This window comes from Telmatherina bonti (assembly GCF_933228915.1).
Source record: "Telmatherina bonti genome assembly, chromosome: 22".
NCBI classification, from domain to species: Eukaryota; Metazoa; Chordata; class Actinopteri; order Atheriniformes; family Telmatherinidae; genus Telmatherina; species Telmatherina bonti.
In genome coordinates, this window is record NC_136631.1 from 24701644 (window position 1) to 24723303 (window position 21660).

At 39.6% G+C, this 21660-nt stretch overlaps 2 protein-coding genes across 2 annotated transcripts; both read right to left on the bottom strand.

Annotated features, from left to right (window-relative positions):
• Positions 1–221: 221 nt before the first annotated feature.
• On the bottom strand, positions 222–7422 carry slc18b1 (solute carrier family 18 member B1). The gene is made up of 14 exons (XM_079262166.1): positions 7290–7422; positions 7003–7142; positions 5796–5891; positions 5638–5711; positions 4953–5100; positions 4582–4738; positions 4348–4484; positions 4149–4250; positions 3976–4067; positions 1100–1195; positions 930–1004; positions 745–838; positions 436–482; positions 222–342 (listed from the first exon to the last, which is right to left on the bottom strand). Exons 1-14 carry the CDS (start codon positions 7318–7320, stop codon positions 243–245), a joined length of 1389 nt encoding a protein of 462 aa, XP_079118292.1. The 5' UTR covers positions 7321–7422; the 3' UTR covers positions 222–242.
• A 3939-nt stretch (positions 7423–11361) lies between these two features.
• Positions 11362–21313, bottom strand: tulp4b (TUB like protein 4b; the record flags this gene model as incomplete). The annotated part of the gene is made up of 15 exons (XM_079261801.1): positions 11362–11478; positions 11757–15091; positions 15172–15315; positions 15416–15509; positions 16150–16294; positions 16487–16610; positions 16930–17164; positions 17377–17601; positions 17796–17962; positions 18055–18162; positions 18255–18435; positions 18604–18765; positions 19342–19470; positions 19858–20127; positions 21296–21313. 15 exons carry the CDS (start codon positions 21311–21313, stop codon positions 11362–11364), a joined length of 5454 nt encoding a protein of 1817 aa, XP_079117927.1.
• Between the last annotated feature and the right edge of the window lie 347 nt (positions 21314–21660).

Genomic DNA, 21660 nt, shown 5'->3' on the forward strand with positions numbered 1-21660 from the left:
TCACTTCAGCATGAAATCCAAGTCATGTGCTGTAGAAAAGTAAGATCTCAGAACAAAAGGCACATTTTCTTTGTGTATGTGCAAAAATCGCCACCGTTTACAATTTAAACTTTCACCACCATGTAGTACACAAATGTACTATTTCATTTTTATGCTGGTAAACGGCACCGGATATGATTTTTTTTTTCCTGATTAAATCATTAGAGTTACAGGAAAATGAGCAATAAAATGTTTCTGTTGAGTCAAGTCAGATCACTACAATCCTCTTCCACGTGTAGCCGAGGTCCTGATCCGTTCAGGAGAGGAGTGTTTTCATCTGTTTGAGGACTATCTTCTCGCACTCTTAAATTCAAACCAAAGGTAGTGTTAAAATAAAGCCTGCATGGTATACATTATATACTATATGGCTTATGTTATATGTAATGTCATGATTACCTCTGGTGTCTTTGTTGACAGAGCGAGTGCACCCCAAGGAGAAAAGCCTGTGGACAGTTTGTATGTGTTAGATCTGAGCCAGATAAATCACATGCTGTTCTTTTAGTCTTCATGTGTTCACTCCATGAAATCATGCATTTCAAACGGAATTGCATGCTACTCAAGAAACACGTTTAGATTTTTTTTTTTCACTTCTTTTTTTAAGCTTGAAAATCAGCCACGACTACACTGTAACACAATGCTTTCGTTTACTCCTAATCATTTGAACTTTAATCTTTCCATTTAGACAGTGTGATAAATTTTACTTACAGCCAGAAATCCTATGGCGCCCTGGACTGTAGCTGCCCATTCAAAGTTGAGATGTTGCGTGATAAGACCACCAATTGTTGGACCATAAAACATCCTTAAAAAAAACAAATTTTCCATCACTACAGGTTACATCAAAGGAGTAAAACCTCGGGGCAAACTGGGAATTAATGTACTTTTGTTCTCACCCCGTAGACCAAAATGCACCAAACAATCCAGACACCATTCCTAAAGTGCTTAATCCCTCTTCAAATCCTTCTTCACTGCAAATTAGAAAAGAATATTAAGTATTTGTTTCAGTTAACATTTATTAAAAGCTTTATGTCATCGATGTAGAGAAACATGTGAAAGCACTCACTATGCACATGTGATGATCTCAGGGAATGTGGGGATGGCAGTCATACCCAGAGAAAACCCAATTAGACCGAGCATGAGGATCAGCAACCACAGACGACTTCCCGTACAAAACCACCACAAAGAAGACAAAATGCAGAATATTACCCACAGGATTTAATGCTGGAAACGGTTCAGAAGTAGCGCGTGTTATGGAAACAAAGGTATTTAAGTGGATGAGTAATCAATTAGATGGATAAATCCTGTTAGTATTAGCATTACAACACACTGTCCCCTTCAGTTCTCTCAAACAAGCACTACAAAAATAGGATTTATTTTTGGTACTGTTATGGAAATAAAATTACAATGAAAAAAAAAAAAAGATCTAAGTTTAGCAAAGCTAATAAAATATGTTCTGCAAGACACGTATTTGTGATCATACACAACAATTCAAGGCTTAACTAGGTTCAATGTGCAAGTTTAACACTTTTGAGTGTTAAACATCCCCACTTGTTGGCAATCTCTAAACGTTGAAATAGCTGGTTGCTTGCCAGCCACTATTTTTAGAGTAAGTACACAGATTTGCAACTTGTGATTTTGTTTCAAGTCCCTCAAAAGCCAAACAATAAAAGAAGAGCATCAATGAGACCTAACTTAAAGGCCATAAGGGTAACACTGACTTGTAGGTTGGACTTGTGTAAGTCATGAACTCAGGAGCATGTGACAAAAACTTCCCTTAGCACAGTGAATTAAATCTGTTTGCACTTTTTTTTAGCTAATATGAACCTGTAGAAAAATGTCCCTTAATTTTTCTATCCCCAGCACATGCTTTTTTAAAATGAGTTTATGAATCAGTGAGCACTTAAAGCTGACTACTAAGCTGAATTAGGGTGTACACATGTGATTGATGTGGCGTGATTTCACAACTTCAAAAGTTTTTTTTTTTTCTTCATTTTCTCTATTTGAATATTTTCAGATATGTTTTAATGGCATACATTAACCAACTACAGTGCTGGAACAGTATGAGTGTACTACTTTTACCATCATTACTCAGTTGCAAAAATAACCACTCAAATACCAGAAAGATGGGATGCTGCATAGAACCTGTAAAAACCAGATTACAATGATTAGCACATCTTATGAACTTTTATTTTATTCCCATTAAAACACATTTAATATATCAGATGTTGAAAACAAGACGTTTAACTGTTTGATGGGAAGCAATGTATCTTAATAAACTGGAACAGGGCAATGTTTATCATTGTGTAGCATCTACCCATCTTTTACTGACTGTCTGTAAATGTCTGGGTCGTCAGGAGATCAGTTAAGAGAGGAATGCTTTCTCATTCATGTCTGACGCAGGATTCGCACAGAACATCAGTCCTGGATCTTTGTTGGCAGACTTTTTGTTTCATGATGCACCAGACTTTTTCTACTGGTGAAAGGCATGGACTGGGATTAGCATTATTTTGCTGAAATCTGCAACGCCTTCCGTGAAGGAGATGTTCAGCAAATATTGCTCTAAAAACTCCATGTACCTTTCAGCACTGACGGAGCCTTCATTTCTGTGTGGGCTGCCAGACTCATGCAGTGATTTCCAGTGCTACATAAGGGCCCCAAGATGATGCACATCCAGTTTCGACTTTTGCATTTATTTTATTGCACGTGCACAGAGATTCCTCCTGATTCTTCGAAACTTTTGATATTCTACACCACTATTGGTGGCATCTTTAAAGTCTTTGAGTTTTTGCATTGAGGAGCATTTCTTCTGAAATTGTTTCACAATTTTTAGATGCATTTCGTTGCAGATTTGTGAACCTCTGCTCACCTTCACATCTGAAAGCTTCAGACTCATGATACTGACCTGTTGCTAGTTGAACTAAAGAGCCCGGGAAACATGCATGTCACAGCTATATCACAATTATAGACACATCATGTTAAGTAAAGAACATAAAAGGTGGTTAGTTGAAATGAAGAAAGCTCTCCTTTCATGATTTGGTCTTAAATGATAACCTTTCATACTTGTTATACCCCCCGCCCCCACCATCTGCTCTGCACTTATAACTCTTATAACTTCTTATTTCTTGTTTATGTTTTACAAGCAACAAAATATGAGCTTATGAGATTAGCAAATTAGTGCCTTATGTTTTAATTTACATTTCACACAGCACTTTATTTGGGAACTGGGGTTGTACAATCATATAACTTCAAACATTATGCTAAATAATAATGATAAGAGCCATAAATGTCAAGCTGTAATTCATTTATGCAGGAATAATTCAATTATTGGCTCACAGTCAAGACGCTGAGACAGCAATTGCACAATCCTCCAGATGAGGCTGCAAACCATTTTTTATGTAAATAAAGACTTTATGAACTGTAAATAAAGTCAGTCTAACCTTGATCATGGAGTCAGGCAAAGCTGAATAAATATGCGAATATGTCACCACAGCAACAGTGTGGCTAAGTGCAGAGCAGCTACAGCCCTGCATAAAATACACTTTGTTAAAAAGATCTTTTCAAATGATTTTGTGCTTGTAGATTTCAGATTTGTAGCAACAAAATGATGCACCACAGTTCACACAGAATTTGATATAACTGTGCACGTTTGGGGTGAATAATTACCCTTTGATGTCCCATCCTACTATTCTAGCGTTCAAGTTTCATAACGGACAAACTCACAAATACAGTAACCCTGAAACCCTAAAAACAAAGACAGGATTGAAATACTGGAATTCTGGCTTGATACTTGGACAACCAGCATCTGAATAGATGTGAGCACCATCACTCTTCAACTCTTAACTTGGCAACGAAGTCAATGAGCACATTCTGAAGACATCAACACCATATTTATAAATACATATAAATCTGAAATGATTTGTCTCTGAAGAAAGTACCCACCTGGGGATGGGAAGGAAAGGGGCAGGACCAAGCAGACAGAACCCAAAAGCTGTGACGACGCCTCCCATCACTATGAATCCCATCCTCGAATTCTGGTGAGCATCAAGATTTACTTCAAGTTATAAGAACAGACTTATAATCCACTTTTAATTGTTTTTAATATTAATACTTACAGGATATTTATCTGTGAAATAACCTATTAGTGGTGATGCCAGACAATATGGTAAAGACAGGCCGAGCATGATGAGTCCCACATAGCCGGAAGAAAGATTAAACTAGATACAATGCAGAAAGTAAAAGCAAGTTATTCACATTATCCACAAAAATATTACGGCAAGAATAAACAGATTTTATTATGAAATGTAACGTTACCGTTTTCATTGCAAACAGCGACAAGGTGGCATCAAAGAAGCCTAGACCTGAACTGAGCGTGAATATTACGAAGCAAATCAGGACGATTTTCATATGAGAGAGAAGTCCAAAGAATGAATATTTGGATGGATTTGCCTCTAATGGGGGAAAGCACAAAATACAACTTAGAGAGGGACAAACAAAACACAAAAAAAACAAATTGGGATTCAGCGAATAATGTGCTGGAAATCTTACCAATGGATGGCAAAACAAAAATGTTGAAAGGAACCATAACCAACAGAAGACCTCCAAGAAGCAAGAAAGGGACTTCATATCCAAAGGAGTGGTAGAACCACCCTCCCAACGGTGGCCCCATTATGAGCCCGAGTCCGGTGAAAATTTCCAAACTACCCTAAGGATTGCATAGAAAGATGTGGATTACCATGCATGATGTAATAAAAAACTTTAAACCTGAGTACAACTGACTGTAAACAATGCGCAGATTATTTTTCCATGGGATCAGGATATGTGTAACAGCTCGCACTATAGTGTTTTTTTTTCTACGTTTTCTCGTGATTCTAATGTCTAAACAGCATGCCAGTCAGACAAGGCTTGTCTGCTCTCACCAAAACAGTTGCCACATTGTTTGGGAATATTTTTGCTGTCATAGCAAAGGTGGAGGTCATAGCAGCAGCAAAGCCCACAGCGTCCACAGACCTCACTACAAAGCAGAGTGAAATGAAGATGGTTCCTTCAGGAGCCCGATCGAGTAACCTGAAAATGACGAGAAACAAAGAAATCTAAAGCACTGGCACAGAAAAGTAACTTAACATCTTAAGAATCAGAAACATAGCGTGTATGTCTGATCAAATTTTAAATTCTTACTTCTCTACATTATAACCTAAACTCCATCATTCTTAATCTTGACAATTACCAACCTCCTTCTGTCAAAAGTTGTTCTAAGTTCATTTTTCCCTGCTAATGTTGCAAATAGGCCACAACAGCATAATTTCATTTCCTAAAACTGCTGCTAAACTTCACCAAACATCATTAAAACTATAATTATGGAGTATTTTAAGCCACAAAGTACTACAAACTTTTTTTGGTGAATATTTTAGCAGCAGGATCAGTCATATAGGAAATTTTAGAAAATAAAATGGTGTGCATAATCATTACATAACACTTAATTCATTACATTTTTATGACAAGCAAACTTTTACATTAGCTATTCTTGCTGTATTTGGCAACAAACGGCCTTCCAGGTTCTTTCTCGTGTTATTATTGAAAATATCACACAGGATTATCACTTACCCAAACAGTATGGTGCAACCTGATGAGACAAACAGTCCCGCTATTAGCATGAACTTTGCACCAATTTGAACAATCTGGCACAAAAAAGAGTGAGAGTCAGGCAGAACTGATCAGCAAATCACACTGTGTATACTGAAGAAATAATGCCATATACTTACATATCTTCCCATAATCAAAGAACCAATTAAATTGCAGACAGCATAACATCCAAATATGAGACCAACGACAGTCTGACTGGCTCCTTTCTTGACGGCCTGTGTATGAATGTCCATACAATGTGTTTAAAGGGCTGAGAATCATGCATGTCACAGCTACATCACCGTTATACACACACCATGTCAAGAGAATGATCAAAGCTCTCCTTTCATAACTTTTTTTCCACAACAGTTTCAAATTATAAATAATCTTTTATACTTGTTACACCACCATCAATACCCCCCCCCCCCCCCCCCCCCCCCAAAATCTGCTCTGCATTTATAATTTTATTCATTAGCATGCGTTACGGAAAAGCTTTGATACAGACTGGATGATACCAGTCACTGGCCTTCAGGTAGGATTTTCCAAACTGGCACATGATTACTCTTTCCCTGACAGAAGATGACACTACTACTGAGTTTTTTTAATTGGAACACATGATGGTTGTTTCATCTGAGTTGCACAATGACTGTAGTACACAAATGATAATCACATAATATGGAGGAAGCACTTAGTTACCTCCTTCTAACATACTAAGAATCCTTTTTATGTAGAGTTGCAACAAATGCTTTAACCTATCTGAAACACGAATGTTTTTTTATGTAAATAAATATGTGTGTGATTTTGACAGGCAGAAGGTGGACAGGAGACATGCACACACTAGATTCTCAGTTTGACTGTTTGGCAACATTACAGAAAATACAGAGTGCATAACATATTTGGATTTATTTTTGCAACTACCATCCACAATCCCTTCTATATATACAGATGATATATAAAAATAAAAAAATGCACACACAGAGTTAAACATGGAAAACAGGAAAAAACATTGAAAATTTGCTCATTCAAACTTTGTGCACCAAAAAGATAAAAACTGCCTGGAACTGAAGACTGAATTATTATTTTCTCATTAACCATTACTAATTAACTATAATAGCAAGCCAATGTAACAGCAAATAAAACAATGTCTGCCACATAAAAATTATAAATTTCAACTTTGTGTGCTCAGACCAAACTCAAGTGGAAAAGAGTCGGGTGTAAGGTGGACAAATTTCTGACTAAGACAGGAAAAACTTTTTCTGTATTCAACTAAAATACAGTTCAACTCTCACAAACAACTTTTATTTCACCATTGGTCTTTTATATAGTCCTTACTACTGCATTACTTACCTCATTAGGGAAAAATGGGCCTAATATTGAATAGCACATCATTGAACTGAAGTTGACAGATGCCATTGATATTAATGTGAGAATCTGTCTTTTAGTCATTCTTGATGGAGAGTCTGTTGATTCATCTGAATTTCTGTTTTCTGAAGGAAAAGGGAACAGAAACAGATTAGATTTGCCTATGTTCACTCTAACGAACATTGTAATTTCCTTGTTTCCCCATAAACTGATTTAGTAAGTCAGTCCCTGCTACTCAGGTGTATTAATGCGTCGTCACAAAAGTTACTAACCTGCTGCTTCGTTATTAATGGGCGCGTCCATTTTTAATATCTAAATTGATATTCCGATCGGTGACGTAAGGACACGGCTGCACAGTGGAAACACCGACAGCACGCGCGTCAAACAGCTGGTGTGGAGGCTGAGAGAATAGGGGCGCCAGGCCCACCACAGAAAACCAAGTGGACTGTGAGTATTTCCTACATGAAAATGAGGATCAACCACAGGATCAAGACAGACAGAAAGCGAGAGAGAGAGAAAGAGAGAGAGAGGAGGGGACAAAGTTCATCGCCTTCAAGATAAAAGTCCAGTCAGGCAACTTCCGGTAAGCAAAGCTGAACCCAGGCGCTGTTTGTTTGTTTGTTTGTTTGTTCAGGGAAGGTTAAATGTAGACCCACCAGTTAGTGGATCTGTCTGAATCCATCTGTGGAATATAACGCATTTGTATCATTCTAAGAAAAATGTAAAAAAAACAAACAAAAAAACCCATTTTAGTCAGTGCTTTAAGTGGAACAAAATAAGTGGTGGTATTCCCACCACTTGCTGTCAGTTTGTCATGCAAATATGGGACACAAAGATGGCTGATTCTTACATATAGATCTATAAATTGATATGTAGATTAATAGTTTTATAGCACAGAAATGACAAAAAATAAACAGCAAGTTCTAAATCAAATCCACATTTGCCAAATTCAAAGTGCCATGGAGACACTTTCATGAACTTCAAGCCTCATTGCATGGACATTAAAAATAACACTGAAAAGTAAATACATAAACTTAAAGTTTATTAACCCTTTCATGCATGAATTAATAATAAAAACAATGTAACATTTTTCACATTTTTGTAAAAAAAATAAAAAAAAATAAAATAAAAATCACAGAAGTGGTTTATTTACAAAAATACCTTCCTCATTCATGAATATGCAAGAAAAAAAGCTTATTAATAGGTGCCCACTACAGGGCCACTATAATAAAAAAGTTCTACATTTAGACTTATTTAGCTTATTACCAGACTAATTTAACAGTGTATTACTATTACACTTTTCCTCTGCGAAATATGTTTTTACAGCATTAGGCCTGGTCCATGCCACTTAGCAATATATTCTTGTCTTTAATCTAGAAATAATCTTCAAAAACTCAAAATACTGACCAGCCATCTTTATTAAATAGTTTGAGATGAAGACATTACCTTTGGATGAGTCTTCTCAAATATTAAAATAAATAATGGATAAATAAAACTAATTACATTTTGTTTAAATATTATCTGATAGTTGAATATCCATCACCTTTTGTGAGTATATTTGTATCTTTCTTTGTAGTATAGATGCAACAAGGTGTTTTGAAACATTCCTCTGAGATTTGGTTCCCTAGTGACATTACAGCATCACATAGTTGCTGCAGATTTGTTGGCTGCACATCCATGATGAGAATCTCCCATTTCACCACATCCCAGAAGTGATGTATTGGGCTGATATCTGCTGACTGAGGAGACCATTGGAGTACAGTGAACTTATTGTCATGTTTAAGAAACCAGTTTGAGTTGATTTGAGTTTTTTGTCATGATGCATTGTGTGTTTAAATGTTACTCAGAAGTTGCTGAAATGCCCGAAATCTGCCAAGAAAATATCTCATAAATCATTATACCACCATTTTCTGTCATCTCCATTTATTTATTTATTTATTTATTTTTATTGTTGTGCATGAAAATCCCAGAATATCAACATTTTCTGAAATACTCAGGCCATCTGATACCAATAGACGAGCTTTTTCCAGTATTACTTAAATGCTTTTTTTTTTCCAATCTGATGCTCAGATTGAACTGCAGTAAGTCAGCTTGACCGTGTCTACATGCATAAATGCATTCATTTGCTGCCATGTGACTGACATCAAACAGAAAAAATCTAAAAAAGACCTGGTAGATGCATGTGGGTATTCAGCAAACTTATCTGCATTAGATATGGTTTCTATTGCAGGGGGATTATTAGGAAGCCATTCTGTGTTTGTTATTGCTTGTCACACACCTTACAACTTGACTTGTTCTCATTTTATTTAAATAAAATCAGGAAAATTTATTTAATGGTGTCTGATAGTTCTCAAGACTCAAGGTAAAAGTAGTTTGTCAATGGGGGAAAAAGAAACAGGCAGTCATGCAGAGTAAACATTTGTCAGTGCAGAGTAGACACACATATTGTATCATAATTCCCAGTTTGATCTAAAATTTTAAAAGTGATAATCTCTTTTTAAAAGCAAAAAATGGGCAACTTTCACAAATTTACACCAAATATAGTTAAACTAAACTTGCAGTGCAATTACAATTAGGCTGAATATTGGCATAACTTGTTTTGATTTTTAGATAAAATTTCTCAAATTTATAAATATATAGTTTAGAAAGTGTTTAGTTGCAGTGAAGGATCTGATCCCCATTTCTGCACACAGAATTACTTTTACAAAATCTTTATAAAAGAGCTCTCCTTAAAAATGGACAAATAAGCACAAACCACACAGAACTTTAGATTTTTTTTATTATACTTCTGTCAACCCATAGATCTTTGCAAATCTATGGTCATATCATTTTAGTTTCCATCACAAAATCAGAGAAATAAAATCTGGCAGCAAATGATTCATTAGGCAGTAATGCTGATATCTTACATTATGTCACTGGAGTTGCACTGAATGAAATATGACTTCAAAGTAAATTTAATTTTTGTCACTTCCTGTCACTTCTCTTCAAATATTTCCCAAAAAAAAACAATCTTCTGACAACAGATGATAAATGTTTGGACATTATATCACGTTTATCTTTATACAGTAGCACCAAACATATATTTCATTCCTTAAAAACAGTTCATCTCCATATTTTGTGAATGTGATATATCTTTGTTACTCTTTTCTCTGCATGTGCAATGTCACAAACCCTTTACTACTATGGCAAAGCAAAAGGGTTAGAATAAAAAAAAGACTGTAATCAGCAAAAACAAAGCAAAAAAAAACAAAAACAACACATGATGTTAGGTCACTTGCTAAATACACAGTGCAAGCAGCTTTATTTTTATTGTTTTGCAGGTACAACATCAGTAGGTAGCATTATTGCACAAAGCTCTATCTATCTAAAGCAGCACCAATTACCAAATTGGCAAACTACAGTACTTCACATTCAAATGCAGAATTCAAGTAGCATAATAAACACCCAAGAAAAACAAAACAGAGCCGAATAAATGAGACCGATTGCAGTTTTGACTTTATAAAAAAAAGGACTCCATTACTCACTTTCAGCCAACAACATCAGCCTACATTTGGCACTCATAGACTTACTGTATACCATAAATGACAAGTTCCAGTAGCAGAGAGAGTTTTTTTGAAACAGAGAAACAAGTGAAGTTAAAAATGGAAAATAAACACACTGTGGGATATTAATGGCTCACTGTGTTAATTTGCAATGTTTTGGCACGAAGAATTGAATGCGCTATACTCGTTCTACCACTTCATAGAAGTAGCATGGATAAAAAATAGACTAAACATTTATGCCTCAAATCTTAATCCTGCAATTATGGAATTGATTGAAGCAACAGTGGACCGAATATTTTTTTTAAAATTTGAATGATTGTACCAAATAAACTGAGATCAAATGAACAAAGGTAGTAAAATAATTACTCATCATGAAACTAATCTATTCACTTAGTAATTTAAAACTTATTTTATAAAGTGTAGCGTTTGTCTCTGATATACGATATGGCTTATTGACACTATGCTGTCAGTTTTGGATGTTACTTTATTTTAATATAGTTGTAATGATATTTTTATAGATAAATATATTAAATGCAAATAGCTATTTATTTCTAATACAACTGGAATATGTCTTTGGCACTAGACATATAAAATAACCTCCAGGTCACTTTTAAAATACAATACACCATGAAAAATAAGAATAATGGAGCACTGAAATAAACTGCAAATATGGACTGGCTGATTTTGCCCTCAGCAGACTAATTGTAGATTACTTTTATGTCAACAATAAACTTGCCTTTAATTTTTTTTGTAAATAAACAAAGAAAATCACTCAGGTAAGCAGATTGTAAAGCAACCTTTTCTACTTCAGCCTTTGAGTCACATTGGCCAGGGCAACAGCAAACGCCTGCACTGCTGAGAAAGGATACTGGAAATCCAAGATGTACGCATTCCCATCTATTCGTCCAAACTGCATCACCTAAAGGAAAATAGAAGACATTTTAGGAGGCATGAAATGAGAAACATGTCTTACTGTTTCATACATATCCAATTAAGTGGCTTATTTCTAATGAGGATGTGAAAAATGTTAATAAAAATATACAAGTTAAGACTTTTCAGTGGCTCTTTTTGTCTGAGCACCACAGATATGTAGAATACTATGATAAAGGATTGAGATGCACAGCAGGTAAACACAACAGAGAAGGAAGAACCAGTTTTCTTTATAAACTAATGAAAAAACTCATGTCATGGTGTTACCTGTCGACCATCCAGCTCTATTTGAAAATTCTTTGCCGACTCCTGTGTGACTCGTCCTCCAAAGTCAAGCTGGTAGACCTGGGTAGCCTCGTTCCACAACGGCTGCTTGTTGGCCATGACGTAGACAAATCCTTGGCTGCCTAAACTGCGATCCTCTCTTTCATTTGCTTTGCGACATTTTATCTCCTCAAGCTCGCTCGCCATACGCAGGCTTCGCTTGTTCTTCCAGCTCTTCTTACTACTCTGATTCTGGTTCATGAGCTCATCGCCACTAATAAAGAGCTCCGGTTCACTTTCTGAGCTATCCTGGAACTCATTTGTGGTCCGGCTCATTTTCTTGGTTTTATTGAGTTGTTCCCTCTGCCCCTTGGGCTTCTTCTTCTCTCTGCTGCCTAACCTTGGGCTGGAAATGAGGGTGTTGAAGTCTGAGAGCGCTCGCCCGTCCTTTCTTGATCTACCCTCGGAGACGGTGGGCATGTTGACCTCCTCTGCCCTGCTGTCTAGTCTTTTGCGGCTTTTCTTATTGAAACGCTCTGACTCCTGTGGAACAGGACTATCATTCAGGGACGATGGCTCTGGAAAATTATTGGAAGATTCTGCAAGATCTTCGGCGGCACTTTTGGATGGTGGCAACTCAGTAGGTGGTGGAGGAGGTGGCAGAGGAGGTGGTGGAGGTGGAGCTGTGGGAGGAGGTGGAGAGAGAATTGGTTTCTCTAGAATTTGATGTGTTTTGGCAGGCAAGGGCGGTGCTGGGGGATCTTGCATGGGTGGTGGGCAAGGGTACGGGTTCCAAGGATGTAGGCTGACAGGATGCAGCTGGAGTCCAGCACATGAGCTAGCTCCTGGATACAGGGGAGGGAGAGGGCAACAGGCTAAGTTGGCCAAATTTGGAGGGTAGCCAGGCGGCAAAACCAAACTGGGGTCCTGCTGAGCAAAAGGTGCCGGAGCAACCACTTCATTTGGGGAACACTGCGGCGGAGGGTTCTGTAAAGTTGGAAGTGGAGCTCCACTATGACCAACATTAGGGGGAAAAGGTGACAGGGATATCTGGTAGCCCGATGGAAAGGTAAGAGTGCTCGTGCTTGGACTAGTTGGAGGTTTTGTTGTGAGGACAAAAGGAAGTCGAGCCATGTCCAGGTGCTGAGCTTGACTGATGATAAGCGGAGGTGGTTTATGAGGTCCTGGTGGGGGAGCTAACATTGTTTGCTCTGGAGTAAGCCAGAAGTCCTCTGTGGTGGAGGTATCCCACTGGTAAGGGGGAGGCCGTTTAACTGTTAAGCTGACATCCCCTAAAGTCAGCTGACGTACGGATTTTTCAAGGTGACACTGCTGCTGATTTAAGGTCTCATCTTCAGTGAAGGCAGAGTTAATGTACACTGTTCTGTCCCGGCTGTTATCCCCAGCACCCAGCAGACTGTAAGACGACTGAGAAGCCATGGGTGAGGCACTTTTGGAGTGCACTATAATGGTGCTGTGGTGCGCCGCTTTCCCAGGCGGGAAGTCCTGCCTCACCACTGTGCCACCTGCAATACCGCTGCTTGTTGTTCCACCGCCACTGACGCTGACGCTGGTGCTGCTGCTGTTACTGCTGCACTGTGTGCATGTGTACAATGCAGTGGGCATCCTCTGCTGGTAGGAAAGTGATAATGCGCTGTTCATTTTAGCTTTAGTGGGAAGGGTTCTTGAACTTTCCATCATCTGTGGCACTTTGAGTCCCACGTCTCTGCGATCACGCCGAAGAGTGGCGTGAATCAGGCTGCTGTCCACTCTCTGAGGAGGAGGAAGAGGAAGTGTAGCAGTTACTTGATTGGCTGGATCAGGGTAAGGAGGAGGGTCCCCGCTTGGTATAGAATATCGAGGGACAGATAAACGACTTAAAGTTGCCGAGCTGTACGGAAGCTGAATCTTCTTACTGTCTGAGGAAGTAACTTTGAGTGTGGCGGAGCCCCCGATGCCATGGACGGAATATGCATTCTGATTGCGAATGAGGCGCCTGCGAGGTCGACAAACCTCCTCCACATTGCCACTGCTGTCAAAGGTTGTGATCCTTTCATACCCCAGTGGTGTTGGGTATTGTAAAGTGATAGGATGAAGCAAAAATTCATCCTTCTTCAGACAGGGGTCAGGAGCCAGGACGCTTGGGCTGTCGCAGTTTGTGACAAGTGTTTGAGGAGGAGCAGCCGCTGTAGCTGCTGCAGCAGACACTACGGTCCCCGGGTATGGAGGAGGAGGATTCACCTTTCTCATCTGGATCTCCACAGACACGTCTGCGTCACTGAAGGAGGGCGGTAAAGTCCTTGGAAGACTTGGCTTCAGCGTATGCCCATGGTCCCCTCTGTCGAGCCCCGGCTCAGTTGCAGGAGGAGCAATTTGAGGCAGAAGATGAAGCTGCTGCAAGGAAATTGTTGGATAACCAGATGGAGGGGGAGGCAGTGACATCTGCATCTTCAGTTGCTGCTGCATTTGTTGGTGCTGCCTCTGCATCTGCTGATGTTGCTGCTGAATCTGTTGATGCTGCTGTTGGAGTTGCTGTTGCTGCTGCCTCATCTCCTGGATCTGTTGCCGGATTTGCTGCTGCTGCTGTTGCATCTGCTGCTGCTGTTGCTGCATCTGCTCATGCTGCAGCTGCATCTGCTGCTGCTGCTGTTGGATTTGATGCTGTTGCTGAAGTTGTTGGTTTGCCGCTTGATGCTGGGTTTGTTGAATTTGTTGGTGTGGCTGGACCTGATGTTGTTGGCTTGATTGCTGCTGATGATGTAGCGTGTGCTGGTGGTGCAGGTGCTGCAGCTGTTGTTGTTGCTGCTGTTGGGACTGGGACTGATGGTGGTGTTGTTGCTGTTGCTGCTGTTGAGGATGGTGCATCTTCTGCTGCTGCTGCTGCTGTTGTGCTTGAATTTGTTGGGATTGTTTGGGTGGCGGCTGGCAAGGCGGCTGTGAATGAGACCTCTGTGAGTGAGGCTGTGGTGGGAGATGATGAGGTGGTGGTGGGGGAGGTAAAGTACCAGGGAGAAGAGGACCAATGTCTAACCCATTGAAGATTGCCTGACCAGGGTTTGAATATCGAGCTGGAACGGGGTACGGTGTTGCAACAGCATCCTGGCTGTGATCAGTGACAGGGACAGGGACAGAGGCAGCTGCTGCTGCGGCTGCTGCAGCAGCGGTGGCCGTCGGATTGGTCAGGACATCAAGCTGAATATTTTGATTGGCCAGAAGAGACTGAACAAGGCCGATGCTCTGAGTTGGAGACATGGCTTGAGCTGGGCTGTGGATGGGAGCAATGGGAATGTTGACTGTGCAGGGTGGGTTGTCTCCCGTCACTCCAGATGGGCCCATCACTTTAGAAAAACAAAAAGTAGCCTTCAGTCACAAGTTGCCCGAAACACTCAGAAACACTAATAACCATTTGACTTTTTACCCGGTAAGTCATCCTCATCCTCACTGAACACATTAGGGTTGAACACAGGCAGGCTCATGAAGTCATGAGAAATCTTTCGCACTTCTGGAAGGTAGATTGTCATCTGTCTTGGTTGCAAATGAAGCAAACTGGTCTTATAGATGACTGAAGCAGAGAAATAAAAAAAAAGAAAAGAAATTTTTTTTTTAGCTGTTTAGGTTAAAAAAAAAAAAATTATAGACATGTCATTTTTTGGGAAAGTTACCTGCACCCAGATTGGTTGGGAGGAAAGAGGCAAGTCCAACTATTTTAAATTTTGTTCCCCAAATGTTAGACGTGACTTGTGCAAGGTAGTTGTGCTGTTAGTGGAGAGCAGACACAAAGAAACAAGGATTTAAGGAAAGAAAAAAATATTCCTGCAAAACACATTAAATATATTTTTGTAATTTGTTTTCATTTTGACATTTTGTTGTAAAAAAAAAAAAAGAAAAAAGATACAATTAAAAGTATGGGCATTAAAATTCATTTGAAAAAAGTGCAAGAGTTAAAATGAGTTAAGACTCCACTCTTAGAAGATCTAAAACGTTCCTCCTCCCCTGCTCCTCTCTGAAGTGGCTGCATTATACAGCCTGAAGGCAACAAAAGTTTCTCAGTCTCTCGGCTGAGCCGCCTGGACACAGGTATCTGGAGCTCATGGAACTCCTCTGTTGGGAGAAAACCAGGTTCACGTTCAACTGAACTGGAACCTTAACACCTTGCTTTTTCAGCCCCTGATTTCTGTGTAAATGTTTAGGATTTTTCTTCCAGCAGCCATAAAACACATCTGTTAGTGTAATAGGTGTCTCTAAATTCTTCCTTTTGGGTTGGTGCAAGCACGAGTGATTGTTTATATTTCTGTGCTTCCCCTGCGATGGACTGATGACCTGTCCAGGTAGCACATGCTGCTCGTGTAGGCTCCAGCCCTTTGGGAATAAAACTTTGAGCAATTTTCATCATTACCTCTGTTATTCCATCCATAGTGAACTCTCGCCGTGTAAGACTAGGTGATCGAACTGGAGGCTTCTTTGATGGTAGCCGTGGTGACCGTTGGCCTTCCTGATTGGCACGTGAAAGTTTGGGAGATTTTCTTGTTTCCATGTTCAGCCTTTAAACAAAAAAAAAAAAAAAAGTTGTTTTTTTTTTTCAATTGCCTTTATATAACACTTGACAGACTTATAAGCTTAATATAAAGATCTTTGCAAAAACTCCATTCAATGTTTATTAAACAGAAAAGAAAGAAAGAAAGAAAAGAAAAACATGTCAGTCAGAAAACATGTGTGGTGCAGCGTTAGGTAACCTGTTTCCCCGGGATAACTTTGGTGACTTCTTCCCAACCCACTCATCACTTAAATCAATGTCACTGGAGTCAGAGCAGTTACAGCTGTCAGCATAAGAGATCATGGGATTCACACACACCTCCTCTGAAAGACAAATAAATAATACAGATGGGAATGAGCAGAATACCTGCAGTACAAACAAACCTTGTGTGGAGAACATTATTTAACAGGCTAAACCGTGCAGTGAGGTCGTGACACAAGCTGTTCTTGAATCAGAATATGCCTCAGACCATGTTACATCATAGAGGACTCCTCGTGACAGACTTTGTGTTTTATTTTTCAAGGTGAACAGTGGATATATGACAAACATGCACAGAAAAATGTTCTAATGGTGTCTAGTTGTTATGGTGATTCCTCCAGACATGGAAACATTCAGCTAAAGTGGATTGTTACTAAAACCCACCTGCTTTCCCATCATTTTTTGGATCCATAATAACAAACTCGGGCCTAAGTTTACTGATGCGCCTTCCTTTGAGAATAGGCACCAGTCCTCCTAAATATTCAAGATACAGAGTGTAGCAGGGTCCGCCTGCCTCTGGACTGTCCTCTGCTCGCTTCATGGTGCAGTGGAGACGCTCATTACCAGCTGTTGGGTAGCTGACAAAGTCCCGGATGTTGTTGGGGTCAGGAATTGGGGGCTAGAACAAAGAAAGGAAAGAACCGTAGAACAACATGCCATAGTCAGTGGATTTGCTACGCTGTGATTGTCTTTGCTTGTTTGTTAAATAGGAATAAATGCAACACGGCTCTGGTAGATATGAAAGCAGTGAAAGCACCCCCATCAGTATCACCTGACCATCTGACATCCAAAAAAAGATCTGAGAGGTTACTGCACATTAAACTTTAATACCTTGATGGTGGGTATGAAAGCAGAGGTAACGTAAGAGCAGAGCAGTGAGGGCATGTTCAGTTTCCCCACGTCTTTCTCCTCGCGCAAGGCGCTGGCGATGCCTTGCTGGCACAAAAGTTGGAGGCTGGCCACTCTGTGCTCCACACGCACCACATAGAGCGCCGGTCCACATGCAAGGAACAGGCGAGAGTCTCTGTGACCCCAACAGATGGTGGTGATGGGCCTCTGAAAAACAACAAAGAATTTCTATGATTGTCAATATTTGTCAATGTGTTGAGGCATTTTTGTTTTCAAAGGTGCAAAATATGTTAAGTTTAGCAATGATCATATCATAAAAGACTGCTTCTCTATGAAAAAAAACCAAAACATAAAAAATGTTAATATAAAGACTTATAACTGTATATTTAAAGGGGACTAACCTGAGCAGGTGTTTCCAGAGTGTAAATGTGTTCGCCTTGCACATTATAGAATTTAACAAGGGCGTTCCTCACGATGGATGCGCAGGCAGAATCACCAGGGAGCCCGTGTCTCTCCATGCCAGCCACAGCCAGGAGATCCCCCTGGGAGCACCACTGGGCCTCCACATCTAAAATACATGAATGGTTAATATGTCTAACAGCACTTATCCGCAAACCTGTCATGGTAACTTTTTGTCATACTTTTACTCCAAGTTCATACCTTTCAGCCCCGAGCGAATTATAGCAGGAGAGAGGTCGTCATAGTTGTTCATCAGGCTGATATCGCCTGATAAGAAGGTGACCGTCAACAGAGGCTTGACTCTCCGCACTTGCATGAACAAAGGAAAGTACAGATATGTTAGTTTTCCCCTGGCAGCATATTTGTATGGCCAACATTAGAGAGGAATAGCAGGTTTGCACCTAAAGGCAGAATATTGTCATCAGAGTCTGTGTCACTTTCTGTGCTGTCCTCCACAAGGAAATCAGGACAGTTCCAAGACATGCTCACGATCCCATCAGACTCATGCAACAAGACATGAGCCAGCATCCGTCCGTGGCAGTCCATCACTATCACCTGTCCATCTGCTGTGCCAAACAAGACCTGAAGGGGTGGAGTGTGTTCAATTTTAATTGTTTTCTAAATTAAAATGCCTCTTCAATAACTCGGCTTGAAAGCTTAGTGAAAATACTCGGTGAGTGTATAATTCCACTTTTTATTCATCATAAATAATTGGTTTAAGCTGCACAAACTGAGCCAATTGTAGTTTACCTGCTGATCATCCGGAGTCCAGATCCCACAAGTGATTTGACTCTCTAAGTTGATCTCAGAGGACCAGTGTCTTTGACCGCTGACTGAGCCAACCAACACAAAGCCATCCCTGTATGCGATTAGAGCCTGAGTGCCGTCATGTGACCAAGTGAAGTCACTCACCTGGAGGAAAGACATAAAAGGAAGCCTCAATACTTTTTGTTAATATCATAAAGCTTAATATTAGGGGTGGGAAAATCTAATCGAAAAATCAAAAATCGGGATTTTTTTTGCTTCACAATTTTAAAATCGATTTTTTTTTTTTTTTTTTTTTTTTTTAGCAAAGAAACAATTTATTTTTTCAACTAGATAAAATTAATCCATTATCTTTTTATCTTTTTTTTTTTTTTTTTAAATTTTGATTGTTTTTATTAATTTTTTTACTTTTCTTCTTGGACATTATAGCAGCAGAATGATGGTCTGGCTACTGTGTTGTTTTTTTCCTCAATGAAATCAAGAAAAATGATGAGCAAAAACAAAAGTTTTTTACATTTATTTTGTTTTTAATCTACGAAAATCAGCAATATCGAAGAATTGTGAGAATCGCAATTTAAATCAAATCGGCACCCAAAAAAATTGGAATCGAATCAAATCGAGAGAAAAGCATATCGTCTGAGCCCTACTAAATCTTCTTTCAAGTTAATATATGGTGCACATTTTTGGTCATTTTAAAGATAAACACACAAAAAAAGTACCTACCTGGGCTCCTCTGTCATTCACCAACTCCACAGACCATCTTCCTTCATACTGGATCCATACAAAAATACCTCCTTCCATATCGCAGGTGGCGAGCTTCTGAAAGGGTTCATTCCAGCGCACCAAGACAACCTGCAAAAGCCCAAAACAGTGCCATCATTTTTCACAAGCACAGGTGGCTGTCTGCAAAAAGGGAACATTCGTGAATAATACCCTGCATGAACACAAAGCTTAAAAAAGCCTTTCAGGCAGAAAGTGCTTTCAAGAGCCAGTGCAGTTGGAAGGAAAGTCAGTATGCAAGCACAAAAAAGTGACAACAGCAATAAATATGTTCTAATAATAACAGCCGCAGACAACAATATGGACACAGTGAGGCACTTAAAAGATAAGTAAGGCAAACAAGAAGCTTGTAACATCGGATTTTTTCGAGTAAATATGTGTGAGTTGTTCTTATGGATCTTTGTATGAAAGTTGTTTGGATAATGAGGGCAGTTGATGCTGTTGAAGCAAAGGCCGCACCTCGCTGTTGTGTCCTCGCAAGTTAAAATTGATTCTCTGAGGTGTGCTTCTATCCCTCTTGCAGTGACTCGATGTAAACGTCACTCCAACGACTCCCCTCCCGTTCCCCGTGGCGAGCCAGCCCTCCTCGTAGTACCGTCTCCGGCACACCGGCTTGTCCTTCTCGCTCTTCGGCACCCGGCCTTTCCACGAGAGGCAGAGGATGTTGGAATCGCTGCAGAGGATGGGACCATGTTCCACGGCAGCCAACATCCCTACTGACTGACCAGGCTGCTGAGGGAAACAAAGAAGCTGAATCTGGAACAACTCTGCTGTTGACCTTATTATAAAGCTGGATAATGCACATTTTCAGCTAATGATGGTGTGTGACTTCACGTTTACTTAAAGGAGCCTTCTCAGTGAAGCTCTGGATATTTTGGTCTGTGATGTTGCTATTGTCATGGTTGCAGCAAAACCAGTGCTGACAGAACCATCTCAGCACAAATGGCCAGTAAAACTGATGCTTTTTAGTCAATTGGCACAATCTTCATGAGCAAATGGCTCAAATTTCCTTCTGAACTTCTGAACATTGAGATGACCTGTGACCTGTTCATGTGAGCCAATCAGATACCTCAGAACAGCCATCAAGAATAAACTAATGAACCAACAGAGAGATAAAACCACTTCAATGAAAACTGGGCAAAATAAAAAAGGAACAGCAGCAACTTGGACCTTGTGTTGAGATTTTTCTGTTATAAAATGTCAAAAGGGCTTAAAATGAACTCTGATGTCTAAAAGTGAGCAGCTGCATTGTTAAAATGATTTTGTTTTAGGGATTATTTAATCTTTACAACCTCTGTGCTAACACACAGGTGATGGATTTATGACTGAAAGCCTGCGCTTTGTTTGAGAAAATTCCATCCCAAGAGATTTATCTGAAAGAACAGACTTTAACAAGTACAATGAATCACTAAATATGACACCAGCACAATCACCATGTACTGGCTGTTTTGGTATTATTCACTGTCCATGGAGCAACTCCAGGATTTTCTCTGGTTTACATAATCACTACAGTCTGTCTTGTTTTGCCACATTCACAAACTAAATATGTGGAGTGAGAAACATTCATCTTTACGTAAAGGCAGATCTCAGGATGGGTGCTGGATTTAAATGTGTGTTTCAGGTTATATTAGACTTTCTTTTCCCACTTGGTTTAAAGAAAATATGATTGTTTAAATTGTAAAGTTTTTTAAATAATCCTTCATCTTTTGATAAAAGAAACATGATAGCCTTTTTTAAGAAACTGGATGACATTCTCCACAACTAAATATGGCTGCATAGTCTTTATACCGACTGACTCATTTGCTCACTGAAATTATATTATGTAATATTTTATATAAAAAAATAAAATAGCTAAATAGCCTGCAGCATTGATAGTTTGACAGCAAATATAAAATACCTCATAGTTCCTGGACATGTTGAGTCAAAATGCCTCCTTTGAAGGTGTCCATATTTCCATGCAGATGATACACTGAAGGGTGATGGTTGCTCTGCTCTTTGCGTTTCCAATATAATCTACGGGGAGGTAAAATGCATCGTACAGCCACAGATGGTGTCCAGGTTTTCATTCATCCAAATGGAGCAGTTCTGCACTTCAGCGTTTTGCCTTGAGATGATGTGAAGCTCCTTTGATGACACTGACCCATCCCATGCCTTCCTGATGGGAGTTGTGCAGTCCTGTTGCAGTGGAGAAAAGGGCGTATGAATGAATGAATTACATCCATTCAACAAGTCAGACAATCTTGAGTTAGGAAGGAGAATTTT

Excerpts from the sequence above, each read along its gene's own strand:
- slc18b1 (XM_079262166.1), bottom strand. The coding sequence starts at position 7,320 with ATGGACGCGCCCATTAATAACGAAGCAGCAG. Across the intron at positions 5,892-7,002 it reads GCCCATTTTTCCCTAATGAG|GCCGTCAAGAAAGGAGCCAG; the intron begins GTAAGTAATGCA and ends ATTCATACACAG. Across the intron at positions 5,101-5,637 it reads GGTTGCACCATACTGTTTGG|GTTACTCGATCGGGCTCCTG; the intron begins GTAAGTGATAAT and ends CGTCATTTTCAG.